Raw genomic sequence first — 16,031 nt, forward strand, 5'->3', positions numbered from 1 at the left:
TCAGGACACTTGACTGCTTAGAAGTGAAGCAACAGTGCTTTCTCCATTTATAGAAAATGTTTGCTCGTTGACTGATAAAAATAAAGACTTAAAAGTACTTTTGTAACAATTTCTAATTTTTTCCAAGTCTATCCATCCATCCATCCATCCATCAATTTTCTACTCTGCTTATCATCACAAGGATTTTGAGAATGCTGGAGACTATTCCAGTTGACTGCTAGCTAGAAGCGAGGTTTACCCTGAACTGGTTGCCAGCCTGTCCTGCAGAGAGGGAAGAGAGGTTCGAATGAACTTTTCAGCCTCCTCTATGCGATGGAGAATCTTGCGGCAGGATGTGGTGGTGGCTCTGTACCACACAGAGATGCAGTCTGGATGCTCTCTCTGCTCCCTATGCAGTTGGTCAGGGTGCGCTCTTTGGTCCCTCTATAAAAGAAGTACGATTGAGGTTGGGTTTCTGTTTCTTCTCAGCCTGTGCAGGAAGTATAGATGCTGGTAACCTTTCTTGGTCAGTGCTGATGTGTTGCAAGTCAAGGAGAGGTTCTCGGTGATTTGAAATCCCAGCAACTTGGTGCGGTTCACTCAGGGGAGCATGCTGGGAGTCAGCTCTTCTGAAGTACTCTTCAGAACCCCCCCCCCCTTTATTTATTTAATTTTTGTAAACTTTCAGGGAGAAATTGTTGTCCATGGGCCACTCAGCCAGATCACTCACCTCACTTCTGTACTAGTCTGTCTCATCCCTGTTGCTGATTAGACCCATCACAGGCAACTTTTCTATCTTTACATTTTAAAATGGGTGTTTCCCAGCAGTTAAGATAACTGACTTTAACACACCCTCTCCCCCCAGACATACACACAAACATTTTCCTTTTAGTACTTTCCCTATCACTATTATAGCAGTCATATCCCTGTTACCACTAATATGGTTAACGTGGCAAATTAGCTTCTAGCCTAGTGTTAGCCTGCGAGCTAATCTCTTCACATTATCTACTAGCAGAGCTCCACTCAAGGCATTGGCAGCTTTATGTATATAGTGCATTTCATACACAAGCTAATTCAATATGCATCACATGATTGAAAGTACAACATTCAGTGGAAGCAAATTTGCACAGTTAAAACCTCTGCTGTGAGCCATTACGTCTACGTAAAACGTCTCTGGGACTTTGAGGGAGGCGAGCTCCTGGGTGGGCTGTGCAATGTAGAGGACTTGGATTTCTTAAAGTATATCTTGATTCTGCTGCCTTAACTTTGAAACATGTATTTCCTCCCTGGACCTTCTTCATTTGTTAAAACTTTCTGTTCTCTGTTCCGTATGTGAGACACAGAGCACTGTGGATGCATTGCTAGACTTTTATAGCCTGCTGATTAGCTGTGATCCATGCGGTGGCTGTGTAGATGATTTAAAAAAATAAATAAATAAAAATACCTTGCTGGTATGTGCCAATACACCACATATTTGGCCTGATAGTCAATGAGTCTATCTCTACCATTTATCCACTTCTTGCTGCTTAATGTACCTGTAATCTGATTACATCTTTTTCAGTAAGTACAGGATTACAGTCAGTTTTTAAAAATCTTTAATACCTAATGCCAGTATATCTTCTCTGACACGTGTACAGGCCCGTTTCAACGTACCCCATGCAATGTTCTCACATACCCTGTACCCCTGGTTGGGAAACACTGCACTGTGGCGCAGACACTATCCCTAATAACACAAAATACTTTACACTTCAGATTAGATGTACTTTAATGAGTTGTAGCAATAGTTTCATGGCAGACTGCATAATGTAGTGGTAGAACTGGCCCAAGTTATTGTGACTAAGGAAGTGGCAATTATGCCAAATGGTTACTGCATGGAATGCTTGGTAGCTTTACAGAGGGGGAGGGCTGTCTCATGCTTTTCCCTTTGAAAATGAGATTGTGTTTAATGCTGAACAATTCAGTATTAAATTGCCTTTTCATGTTTTCAGCACTCACCTTCAAATGTCGATCCATCCATTTTCTACAAGGCTTATCCTTACTCTGGTCTCGGGGTTGCTGGAACCTATCCCAGCTAACTGTGGACAGTTGGCTGGGTACACCCTGAACTAGTTGCCAGCCAATCGCAGGGCACATTTAAACCACCATTTGTACTCTCATCCACACCTACAGACAATTTAAAGTCTTCAGTTAACCTAACACATGTTTTTTGGAATAGGGGTAAGAAACTGAAGTTCCTGGAATAAACTCATGCAAACACTGGGAGAGCATGTAAAGTCCACACAGGCGATTTGAACCTGGGTCCTCAGAACTGTTAGGCAGACGTGTTAATCTGTGGTACACTGCACCACCACCAAAATATATACATTTTGGGAAAAAAAACACAAATTTGGTGGGTCTTTAAAATGCATAGGAATGCTTAGCATTATTCGTTTGATTCTAACGGGACAACCCAAAAGAAAAAAAAGATTTTCTCGTTGCAGGATTACTTGACAACCTGTGGTAATTTGTCTGTTTTAGGTACTGCACACCTCGGCATAAAGACTTTGATGACCTAGAGAGAAAATACTGGAAGAATCTGACTTTTGTGTCACCCCTCTATGGTGCAGATGTTAGTGGCTCTATCTATGATGAGGTGAGTTGTGTGTGTGTGTGTGTGTGTGTGTGTGTGTGTGTGTGTGTGTGTGTGTGTGTGTTTAAGATTAAATTCCTACACAATGCTTGGGCATAAATTTTACATTGAATTGCCATGCTTATTTATTTGGGTTTTTGTTTATACATTTACATGCTATACCTGTTATTTTATTGTTTTTCTGCTAATTAACTTTTGTGATTTGTGCCAGCTGTGCTGCTATCTGTTGGGAAATCATTTAAATGTTTTTCTGTCACTATAGGTATACAGTATGTAGATGCCTTTACAAGGAAACATTTATAGATTAAAAAAAAAGACAAATCCAGTGAAATCTGATAACTTCCTACAGGACACCAAATGACCTCTCACGGCACGCTAATGTGACAACGCACACTTGTTGAAATGACTCACCAGCTCCGGAGTATGCGTCTTATCTTGCCAGTGATCGGTAACCCATTTTCCGGTTAACTTTCTGCTTCGTTCACAACAGCAGGAAAATGAATGAGCTGAACAACTGTGTTTCAACTGCCACAAAAATTGGCAAATATAATTTCAGCGGTACTTCTAAGTTCCAGAACACAGTGAAGCTTTTCTGCGGACTGCTTTGTGGTGGATTGAGGAGCTACCAAAGCAAAATTCCAAAAGACCCCATCTTATGAGTGCAATGGATAAACAAAATACAAAGGAGGGTTGTTGTTCATCAGTACAGATAGGTATGTAGCAGACATTTTGGCAAGGAGTAAAGTCATTGTAATGCCAAGGGTAGATGTGTTTGTCACAACCACGGTACAGTGGTACCTCTACTTACGAACGTCTCCAGTATTGAGAAATTCAGGTTACAAAACGCCTCATTGAAAAAATGTCTCTCGTTAGGAAGAAAATTCAGGATGTGAAAGGCAAAAAAATAGGAATTCCCCAAATTCCACCAAATGTAAACTTTCTGTATCTTGGTTTGTGTGGCGCAATAGAGCTGCTTTCCCATTGGCTATTGCCATAGCATCTTCCTGGGATCACACTGGCTAGGAGGGATGTTAGTCTTTACTCATGATCCACTTCCTGTATCTTGGTTTGTGTTGTGCAATGGAGCTGCATCATATTGGCTCTCGTCGTAGTATGTTCCTGGCATCCCATTGGCTCGGAAGTACGTCAATCTTTACTCGTGATGCTTTTTTGATTCCTTTGGACACTTGACTGTCACTGAATCACACTGGCACTGTCACAAGCTAACGCATAATGAAAAAGTACAACTTTTTCCGTTTGTGTTTTTTGCAAATTTATTCATCTTTCTCACCATGGGCCCCAAGGAACTTTAGTAGAATTAAGTTTTATCCGTGCGTACGTTTGTACGCATGCTTTCTCTCGGCTGTCAAAGTTTGCCTCTTCCTCCATTCCCCACGATGCATATTGCTTGTCACTCACTGTTCTCTTCGCATAGTCACCCAATGCCAAAGGTAAATGAACATCATTTTTTATTATTCTTTATGGACTTTGAATGCTTATTTTTGGGTGTCTGGGGGGCTTGGAACAGATTACACAATTTAAATGTGAATGCGTTTCTACTTAAGAAAAATTCACGTTATGAAATGGCATCCGGAACGGAATGATTTGATAAGTAGAGGCACCACTGTACCATCGTTGTTTGCATTTGAACACTCACCCCAGCAGGAAGACATGTAGTGGTGTTTGGGCTCGGGGGACTCGCTCGTCAATGCCTGAATTTGCCTCAGTGGAGATTCAAGAGGAGCTTTAAGAACATAACTTCTCAATGCATATGGACTACAACTACTGAGGAAGAAATCGAAAGGCTTTGCATTGTTTTTTTTCCACATTGCTCCATTCAAACAATGCAGTTACAGTGTTCGACTTGTCGAAATGTCAGCTACACATTCAGTATCCCGAGTTAACAACAAACACCCTCCTCCATAATTTGTGTGCACTCTGACCTTGAAAGATAAGGTTTTTAGGAAATTTAACCTGAGCCTAACCAATTAGCAGGTTTATTTTCAACCATAAACCTTATTTTCCCTATCACTGGCAAGATTGAAAGTACGTCACAGAGATGGTACACAGATAAATGAGATCTTATCTTTCAATTTGAAATGTGTATTTTATGTCAATTAGTTAGTGGGGAAACTTAAACAAAAAAAAAACAAAAAACATTTTTGTCTCATGCTCGGATAAAGGATCCTTGGTTTACAAACAGAACACAAATTAACTGTTTTCCACAATGGCATAGGAATACATCGTGCCACAAGAAAGCGTGCTCAGTTCCTGCTGTAATTACTCTCATGTGATTCTTTATACCTAGACGTTTTGCATACAAATATTTCCTGTAATTTTGACTTAACAGATGTGTAGTGTGATTGCTGTGCATTCTGACTTGCATGCAAATTCGGTTTGTCTCCCTAAGGGACATCTGTTGCAAACCAATAACACCCTGTAACTGCTAACTAGTAAAATAATATGGCTCAATAGTATTCTCCCCTTCAATGCCTGCACACTCTTAAACATGTCTGAATGACTGCCAGTGAACAGATTTTTATCCCATACAGTAGTCAGGGGTCTGTAGGTTTGCATGTGCAGATGTCCACTTAAAAATAAACTTCCCTGAATGCTATACCCCCCCCCACCCCCAAAAAGGATCTGGAAGGCTGTTGCACCATCTAGTGGTGTAACCACAAATATAAACTATAAAGATAATTGAATGTAATGGTTTGAAGTTATTTTGTTTGACCAAGATTTTGTACCTGATCAGGGCATTCAAGAGTGGAACATTGGCCACCTAAACACGCTGCTCGATATGGTGGAACAGGAGTGTGGAATCGTCATAGAAGGCGTGAACACTCCCTATCTGTACTTTGGCATGTGGAAGACCACCTTTGCCTGGCACACTGAGGACATGGATCTCTACAGCATCAACTACCTGCATTTTGGCCAGTCCAAGTCTTGGTCAGTGACTGATTTAAAAAAAAAAAAAAAAAATATATATATATATATATATATATATATATATATATATATATATATATATATATATATATATATATATATATATATATATATATATATATATATATATATATATATATATATATATATATATATTGTTGTGTTGTTGGAGCATAGATGGATATGGTGCAGCCACATAACACTACTTCATCATGCTAGTGTTTTTAATCTTGGACTAATTGCATTTGTCTTCCTCAGAAATAATTTAGTTGATTAGATTAGTTCTTAACAGATCCATAATTCAGCCATGTCAGCACTGAGAATATTCAACTGTACATCATTATCTTAACACAAAAGCTACATTATCATAAATCGGACATTGCTGTTATTTCATTTAAAAGTGTATATATTTTTATATAGAGGTGTTTCAATTGATTTAATTCAAACAGACTATCAGATTAAATATTTTGATAGTCGATTAATCGTTTACAGCCATTGTTTGACTTAAAATTTTGAGAATCCTCCCATTTCAACCTCAACAAATATTCTCTGATTTCAGTATAGTCCTTCATGAAAGCAGACTTTTGCAAACATCTGCTTCTAGTAGGGAAAACAATGAAGATTTTCCCCTCTCTTCTGACTTGTTAATGAACCAAACCAGTCACTGAAACATAATCAATTTAGTGTAAAAATAGTCAGTTTAATGTATTACAAGATTTCAGTGGTGCTTCAAGATTTGAGTGACTTGACATTTTGAGTTGTGAGCTACGCAGTTTTTGCTTTTGTTTTGCAAGCTCAAACTTGAGAAACTGATGCAGCATGGAGCTCCCATGCACCTGATGACAAACAGTAATTTGGCTCATATAATTAGTAAATATTCTTCAAAACGAGGCTTCCAGCTGTACATTGCCACGACCAGTTGTTTACTTGAAAACTAACGGTAAAACAAAGAAAATGACATTTTATGTATTTTAAATGAAGACATGGAAAACGCAACAGGCAGCCACACAGGCTACTAATTCACATGACAAAAAATAAAGTGCAACAATACCAGTTGGTTGTATAAAACAATTTGAAGGGCTGGACAAGAATTCTATGACACCAGTGAAGTTATGGATATACATATCCAGAAGATGTGAGATGTGTGAGTATTCACGCGAAAGCAGATTGGCTCACATGAGATAATGAATTAAGAAGTTAATGTCATCCATTTCAATCATTAGGGCTGGAATGTGTTGGAGCCTTTTCTAGCGGACTGCAAGTAGGCACACCATGAGCTGGTTTCCAGCCAATCGCAGGGAGCATTTAAACAACCATTCGCACTCACATTCATACCTATGGTCAATTTGGATTGTGCCTGTGCGTGAGGGGTAGAGTGCAGTCAACTAGTTAATAAACCTCCTGAATGGTAAACTATCATAGTGTCTTGGTCAAACAGTGGTTTACACTGTTAGACAAAACATTCCTCAGTTTTAGAACTATTATGTCCTCTGAGGCATCAGACTGCTTTATTGCTTGCAAAACACCTCTCAAAGTCGTGAAATGAACCCCATTTCCCCTGTGACTGTGTTGCCCGATCAGAGTAAACTATAACATCACCTCTCCTTTTGTTGTCATGCCATCAGTCCATCACAGTATATTTTATTTGTATCTGTGGAACCACGCTAATTACCCATCTCCTTTTCTGCTCACGCAATGTAAAATTTACCTGTCATTGGCTGAAAGATTGCTTGGATAAGAGAAAGATAGGGTAGAGTGGAGGACTATGTTGAAATATAGCTCATCATGAATCTGCCATCCCGCTCCTCCTCCTCCAGCTCCAAAATGGTTGGTCTTACAAAAATGGAAGGCCTAATATCTACATAATGCACTAGTAAGATGTAGTTTCGTGGAATAAGTGGTGTAAACTTTAGTGTCTCTGTCATAAATGAATTTATTAACTTGTGATCTAATGTGATTTTATTCCAGTTGAAACCTTGACCCATCGTGCCTACAATTGTCAGGAAATGTTAGTACAATATTTTGGACACCTTATTTAGCTGCATAAGATTGTGTCAAAATATTAGTAAAACCTCTCCATATCTTGTGTGGTAGTAGACCGCTGCTATCCACAACCAAAACAGTTATGTTGTTAAATGAATGCCTCCCATTCGTGTGTATTAAAATTCTTAATGATGCCATAATTTTTTTTGTACATCTCTTGTGGTCATTTGATCGTGCAAGAATGGCCAGTCTATCAGTTTTAATGAAAAGGGGGGGGGGGGGGGGATTGTCGCCTGCTGTGCTGCTTTTCATGCTGCCATGACCTAAACTTACACTCACCAGAGAAATAACCTCAGAGACTTGGATAAGTTCAAGCCTTGTACTGAAAGTCTTTATACTCAGCATCAGATATTGTGTTGCCATAGCAACAGTGGCCTTAAAGGTGAGAACACGCAGGATTAGTTTAGTTTGATGTTTGGGGAAGGTGTTGAGTTCTATATTATTTATTTATTTTTATTTTTTTTTTACATTCTTTGTGTACTGTGGAAGTAAGTCCATATCTGATGGAGTGAAAATGTACTGTAATTGAGAACGACCCACTGCACCATCACCACCATCACTTTGGTTTAGAGTTTTAACGTGTTGTGAAACTGTCTTTTTCTCTAAACAACTTGAATATCATATCAGTTATCTTTACATGGAAAATGTAGTCACCTGACAAAGCAGAGATTTTATCAAAATCTTACATAGGTCCTAAGGTCGTGCATTTGTTATGGTATTGACAAATGAGACTTAAATTTTCCTGATGGATGGAATTCTAATGCTAACAGCCAGACCAGTCATCTACTAACACAAGATGATAAATTAATTTATCAGTACTGTACCTGGATTTCATAGAAACTACCTAATACCTTTTTTAATCGTGGTCATATCACAGTCTGACTGTGTCATTGTAGTTTATATAATTCACAAAAAGGGACATAGTTGCTTTTACACAAGGTCTTTGTTTATTCCAAACCTTGCACAAGATATTTTTGATTTTGAGTATTTAAATGCTAGCATTGAACAAGACTAGTAAATCAGTGGAATGCTAAAGCTGTAACTATGGCCTATAGATGGCAGTGTGGCGCCTTCTCTCGCTGTACCTGACTGAAATGAACTTTCTCTTTTTGTTCATTATAATTTGGATCTATCTACCAGTGGCAATTTTTGTGGCTCATTGTCTGTCAGTACAGTTGTGCTCACTATCACTGTCATGTCACTTCCTTCTTTTCGACCAAACAGCCCCTGTGTGTACTTAGATTTGACAAAGACTGGGTGTCCTCAATATTTTACTGGTTGCACTTATGTTAATTTCCGAAAACAAGAGCACATATTTTTGTTGCTCTTGCTGCAAGAAGTTCCCAATAAATAACCTAAAAAAACTTAAAACCATAACAGCAATTTCAACAAGAATAGGGTAATACTTAACATTCTGTTCCTTTTTCCTCTCTCTGCAGGTATTGTATCCCACCAGAGCATGGCAAAAGGCTGGAGAGACTGGCACAAGGTGAGCCCCTACTTTTTTTCTTTTGTTTTTTAATTCAAATAAATCTGTAATCAATTTCAAGTATGGAGCTCATGCTGCAATGTTTTGCTGCCCCCACATATAAAAAGTCTCACACGCCATGAAAGATTTCATTTTGTTTTTCAATTCGTTAAATGTTGAGACAGTTTGGAATAGATTTACCTGAGTCATTTGTGTACATAAAAACACTATGACATTTGAACATAGGTGTGTAGACCTTTCATACCCACTGTAAGTCTCTGTCACATGGACATTCACAAATAGTTTGAGATGTTGAAGCAGCTCGAAACATTGTGTTTGTGGCATTCACGAAGAGGGCAGCAGATAATCAATCAGGATGAGGAGTTATATGAGAAGATAAGCTAGAAGAAAATTGGAATTTGAATCAAAAACATCTTCTTTTTTTTTTTTTTTGGTTTAATTTTAATTCACCCACTGAGATGGTAGTTGTGATTTGGGTATTTGAAATTTAAGTGGACTGTAGTGGTATATATTGTGTAACTTTGGTATCAACCTAAATCTAAATATCTATTTGCTCTAGGATTAGCTTGTGTTTACTATGACATGCAGGACATGAGAGCGTGACAAGAGAATTTCACAATCCTATCTACATTAAACTTACAGTTTGTCCTTCCTAGTGCTTTTAATCAAGTAAGAAATCCTTAGTATAGTGCCCCGTCTTTTGCCATATTGCTTCTATTGTAACTATCACTGACATGTTAAGACAATCAAAGTGACCACATAAGAATGGAAAGAAATTCCAACAATAATAATATAAAGGGATGGCCCATCGATTCCCCCCGCCCCCGGCACACAAGTTTATCTGCTGTTATCTCAGCAATGCATTAAGAAAAAAAAAGGAAAAGGCCTCCAAAGTGTCTCCATATTCTATTTTTTTTTTTTTAAATAAAAGTATCTTTCTATCATTTGTAGTGAGTGGTGTAGCAGAAAATAACGAAGCAAACAATACATTTTCATATCCCGTCTTAAAAAGACAATAAAAAAAGGAAAAATCTCATTTGAAATTCCACTTAGTTCAATAACGAAATTACCGTAATTTCTTGTGAATTATAATGTTAAAAGCACATGGAAGAATGTTGGGACGTGGGAATCTTGTACAGTTCCCAGAGATGAAGAACTGCCTCAGATTGTAGCAGAACAAAGGACAAAAAGCTGCTAAGCAGCGAAATGAACAAACTGGGAATTGTGAAACCAAGATATTACTTTTTCAGTTGGCATTATTGTTGTACCTCTGGATTATTCTATTGCTTTGTGACCATTCAAATTTAGAAAAGTAACAAATATGATCTCTCTCAACTGATGCTGATCAGTTAAAAATGATGAACCATGATTTGTAACCACGTAATTGGGACAGTTCTAGTAATAGACTGTCATACTAATGTTACGTGACTTGCGTAATTCCTTCAACTTTTCAAAAGCATTGTCAGTTGAACATGTAAAGTGTACTGTCATTTATCGTGTATAATGTACACCCATGTATAATACGCACCCCCAAAATTGACCTAAAAACTCTAGAAAACCACTGTACGATGTATATTTACAAAGGATGATTTTGTTTCTATGTCTGTGTTCAAAACTAAGTATACTCTGTATTTTCAGGTTTTTTTTTTTTCAAATACTTATTCTGGATTTAATCACTATTGGACCACATTTTTTATTTACTTATTTTGAAATTCACAGCCCAAATGCGAAAACACACATTTGTGCTAATTTGTTTGGTTACCCAGACATAATTTGCAAGTTGTGTACAATTTTCATGAAGAACCAGGCAAAATCCTTTTTTTTTAATGATTTGAATTAAATTATCATTAAACAAAACCTAATCAAAAATAAATTAATGATAGTTGTTCGATCATCAGTCTTATATAAACATATTTCATAAATTCTGCCTGGTTATATAAACTTATGAGCACAAGTGTACATATATGGAGTTATATGTACCTGTCACAATGGAATGAAAGTGTAGGCTACACTTTTTTCATAACCTAGGGTGTGGTGGCATATTGGAATGAAAGTCTACAGATTTTTTTCTGAACCTCTAGATAGCGGCATAGATTTATAAAACATTAGTCTTTTTCATTTTCCACTATACTTATGTATAATTCACATTCATAATCTTTTTTTTTAACATGAGTCAGCACGCACTGCCACGATTTAAAGTCCCTCTGGTTAACCCCCAAGTAAAGGTTAGATGTCCTTGTCAAAGTCTTAAGAGTGTTGAGGCGTCAAATCCCAGCCCCGCCTGTGTGATATTTGCATGTTCTCCCCGTCGTGCGTGTGTGGGATTTCTCCGGGTACTCTGGTTTCCTCTCATATCCCAAAAACATGCATAGTAGGTTCACTGTAGACTCCAAATTGATTGTGGGTGTGAATGTAAGCGTAAATTTTGGTTGTTTATATGTGTCTGGTGATTGACTGGCGACCAATTCAGAGTGTAGCTCACCTTCCTGAAGATAGCTGGGATAAGCTCCAGCACTCCCTTGACTGAGGATAAACGGCTCAGAAAATGTCTATTCATGACATTTTTGTAGTCACATCTTAAAAGCCATGGTCCGGCTTCCACAGCATCAGAGGGATTTCATTGTTAAAAGGTATTGGTTAGGAGAAGGGCATAAAAAAACATATCCCCTCTCAATTTTTTTTTTCATTTTTTTTGTGTTGTACAGGTTATAGGTCACTAATGAGAATAGTTTTTAGATTATCGTGGACTCATTTTTTTTATATTACAAAGACTTGTTTTTTGAGCATTAAGAAATATCACCGCCAACTTTTATCACATTACAAAAAGATAACAGACCCCAAACCTCTTCTGCGACTGCTCATTAGAGTAATTACCCCATCTTTAAATGTTATCAAGAATATTCTGAATGCATAAACTCACAATCTGAAATAACTTTAGATTTGGAAATATACAATTGAAGACTATTCTTGCTGTACATAACATCCATTGTAAGGATCTGTTATTCGGACCAGATTCAAAATGAAATCAAAATTCAGTGCACATACAGTAAGATAACCTCCGTAATTATATACACTTCAATTTTCTAATCACTTTTGGTATTGGCAGAAGCCAATTACAAGCTTACGATTGCTTTCGAAACAGCTGGCAGTGCAAGTGTAAAGTGGGAGGAAAGGGGCACTAACATTATTTAACAAGCACCCACTGACCTATTAAAACTCCCATCCACGTCTGCCTGTACAACGGTTTACAAGGTCCTAAAAAAGGCAGTTATGAGTGTCATGGGAATGCCTGATGGGGTTGTGACAATGGTCTTGTAACTTAGAAAAAGACGTGCACATTATGCTCCTCTCTCTGCAACTATAGTACTGCTATCATGGTTGACACGTAATCGATTACCACAGTCAACATGGCTGCCACATAGGCAGAGGCTGCTGGATCTAGTTATATATTTGTAACCCTGAAATACTGTACGTGTCCCATTCTCTGCCTAAAAGTGTGCGACACGGTAAACAATAGCGGCCAATTCTGAAACTAACAGACTTTGTAAACTCTCAGAACCCAGTGGTCCTTTTCATCGGATATCCATTATATCAGGCCCGTTGAGTTTAGTTTCCGCAGTATTAGGAAACCTAAACGTGTTACTGTTGATTTAAAAAAAAAAAAAAAAAAAAAAAAAAGGAAATAATAGCTTAACAGGATGGGGGTTTATATTGTTGCATTGTTTAGTTGACAAAATCTGACATTAGTACAATTGTAGTGATAGTAACAATAATTTCATCCATCCATTCTCAGCACCACTTATCCTGGTTAGGGTTGCAGGCGCCTATCCCAGCTGGCTTCGGGGAAAAGGCAGACTACACTCTGAACTGGTCGCCAGTCAGTTACATTCGCACATTTAGACCCGGACAATCGTTCGCACTGACATTCACACAGCCACAGAGTGGGAACTGAACCCATATTGCCCACCAAAGTCAGGCATATGTACCACTACATGATAATACTAATAATCCATCCGTCCATTTTCATTGCCGCTTATCCTTACAAGGGTCGCAGGAGTGCTAGGGTCTATCCCAGCGATTTACAGGCAGGAGGGAGGGGTTGCCAGCCAATCACATGTCACATAGAGACAAAACCATTTGCACTCACATTCACATCTAAGGCAATTTAGAATCTTCAATTAATGCGTGTTTTTGGGATGTGTGAGGAATCCAGAGTTCCTGGAGAAAACCCACTAAGGCATGGGGAGAACATGCAAATTCCGCACACGCAGGGCTGGGATTTACACCCCAGTCCTCCGATCTAACGATCTATCGATCTATCTAAGGATCTATCAGATGCTCTAACCAGTCGTTCCACTGTACCATCCGGTTGTAAATAGTAAAGAACATTTCTTCGTAAAAGTATGTAGCAATCGATTAAAAAATATTTAGTAGTAACAGGCCCCCTACTGGAATACTGGCATTGCTGACAGTGTATCCGGAACCATTCTTTTAGCATTAGGACCACCAACGTGCCCTGCTGTTCAAGTGAAGTGACGGTCCAAGATAACTGCATTTTTCTAAAGTAGTGAGTTTGCTTAGCAGTAGTGAGTGAGTTTACTGTTTCTAGAAAGACCTTAATTTCTCATTTATAATGTGATCTCACATTTAACATAGTATAATATGTACCTTGTGTGAACTATCAGAAATTCTCCTATAACTTCGGTTTGTAAGGACTTGAATCATTTTGAAGATTATACAATTGTATGTTATAGTGCTATTCAAGCTGTACTATTGAAAACAACCAGAAAATGTAGAAAATGTAGATTTCCATTTTATATAGCAGCCTGTGTTCAAATGAACCATGATGCATTTAACTTGGAAAGCTAATTGGAAAAATATTGAAATAATTGAAACCCTTGTCCATTAAATTTTGAAAAATCATCAAATATGAACCAAAACTGTTTATCATACTGTATATTTTAAGGATGCACCAATTTTCAAGCAAATACCCATGACTTCCTGCTTCTCAAGACCCATACGACAACCGATCCCTTTTTTTTTTTTTACTGAGAGTTAGCGGCAAAAAAAAAGGATGGATTTTTTTCCTGTGGTACGTGTATTGAGCTGACAAGTGAGAGGTTGAAAATGGATGGATGGAAAATTATCCACAAATATGCAAATCTTTAGGAGTCGAACTGCAAACTTTACTTGTGAACTTTTGAATGCATTTTTTCCACAACTTGCTGTTCTCTGGCAAGAAGCTAAATCTCAAAATTGACAAAAGTTGTATGATATGATTTGATTTATTATTATTTTTTCCTCCTTGAAAGCTGAATACTTTTGAAAACTTTTTTGGGAGCAGAGTACAACCACCACACATGTCGAAACTTGACATACAAGTCCACCATGTTCCAAAAGGTGCAAGAAGTGAAACTAGTTTTTCAGTCTTTTTTTTTTTTTTTTTGTTTACTAATACCTTGTAAAGTGCCGTCAAGATAACGTGTCGGCGCCGTCGTCTTCGGCGTCGGGCGTGAGCTGCCGCAGCAGCTCGACGTAGAGCAGAAGGCGGGCCAGCAGAGGCGTGTTCTTGTCGCAGCGCAGCAGCTTGGAGTAAACGTTCTTGTAGCTTTGCAGGAGCTCTTCGTCCTTTTTGCTGGGTTTGCGTTTGGTTTTCAGCATGAGTTTGATGAGCTGCAGGAGCAGGTCGGAGAAGCAAGACTCAAACAGAACGGTCAGTTTGGTCACCTCCTGGAAGTTGAGACCTCCCGACGGGGGGCCGCCCGAAGCCGGCGGGAGAGCTGTGTCCCATACCGGATCGGTCGTGGCCCGGGTTAACAACGCCCGCCCCCGGCACTGCTGACCTGCAGGGCGTCGGTGGAAATTCAGCTACTGTGGGTCGAAGACAAAGAAGAGGAGGAAACCGGATCCAGCGTCAGAAGAAAAAGAGGAATGCACAGAGCCTACAACTGAGTGTAGGGACTTTGAATGTTGGGACTATGACAGGAAAAGCACAGGAGTTGGTTGACATGATGATTAGGAGAAAGGTTGATATTCTGTGCATCCAAGAGAGCAGGTGGAAAGGTAGTAAGGCTAGAAGTTTGGGAGCAGGGTTTAAATTATTCTACCACGGAGTAGATGGGAAAAGAAATGGAGTAGGGGTTATTTTAAAGGAAGAGCTGGCTAAGAATGTCTTGGAGGTGAAAAGAGTGTCAGATCGAGTGATGAGATTAAAATTTGAAATTGAGGGTGTTATGTATAATGTGGTTAGCGGCTATGCACCACAGGTAGGATGTGACCTAGAGTTGAAAGAGAAATTCTGGAAGGAACTAGATAAAGTAGTTCTGAGCATCCCAGACAGCGAGAGAGTTGTGATTGGTGCAGATTGTAATGGACATATTGGTAAAGGAAACAGGGGCGATGAAGAAGTGATGGGTAAGTACGGCATCCAGGAAAGGAACTTTGAAGGGCAGATGGTGGTGGACTTTGCAAAAAGGATGGAGATGGCTGTAGTGAACACTTATTTCCAGAAGAGGGAGGAACATATAGTGACCTACAAGAGCGGAGGTAGAACCGCGCAGGTAGATTATATTTTGTGCAGACGATGTAATCTGAAGGAGGTTACTGACTGTAAAGTAGTGGTAGGGGAGAGTGTAGCTCGACAGCATAGGATGGTAGTATGATAGGATGATTCTGGTGGTGGGTAGGAAGATTAAGAAGACAAAGGTAGAGCAGAGAACCATGTGGTGGAAGCTGAAAAAGGAAGAATGTTGTGCGGCCTTCCGGAAAGAGGTGAGACAGGCTCTCGATGGACAACCGAAGCTCCCGGAAGACTGGACGACGACAGCCAAGGTGATCAGAGAGACAGGCAGAAGAGTACTTGGTGTGTCATCTGGTAGGAAAGGGGAGAAGGAGACTTGGTGGTGGAACCCCAAAATACAGGGAGTCATACAAGGAAAGAGA

The 16,031-nt window shown here is 39.0% G+C and overlaps 1 protein-coding gene across 2 annotated transcripts in view; it reads left to right on the forward strand.

Moving 5' to 3' along the window:
- Positions 1–16,031, forward strand: part of kdm4b (lysine (K)-specific demethylase 4B) — a 56,983-nt gene that overhangs the window by 10,088 nt on the left and 30,864 nt on the right. For both annotated transcript variants that reach the window (XM_061825260.1, XM_061825261.1), the window contains exons 4-6: positions 2,497–2,611; positions 5,364–5,557; positions 9,040–9,089. In XM_061825260.1, coding sequence (XP_061681244.1) covers positions 2,497–2,611; positions 5,364–5,557; positions 9,040–9,089 — 359 coding nt within the window. The remainder of the gene's footprint in view (positions 1–2,496; positions 2,612–5,363; positions 5,558–9,039; positions 9,090–16,031) is intronic.

This window comes from Syngnathoides biaculeatus, chromosome 7 (assembly GCF_019802595.1).
Source record: "Syngnathoides biaculeatus isolate LvHL_M chromosome 7, ASM1980259v1, whole genome shotgun sequence".
NCBI lineage: Eukaryota > Metazoa > Chordata > Actinopteri > Syngnathiformes > Syngnathidae > Syngnathoides > Syngnathoides biaculeatus.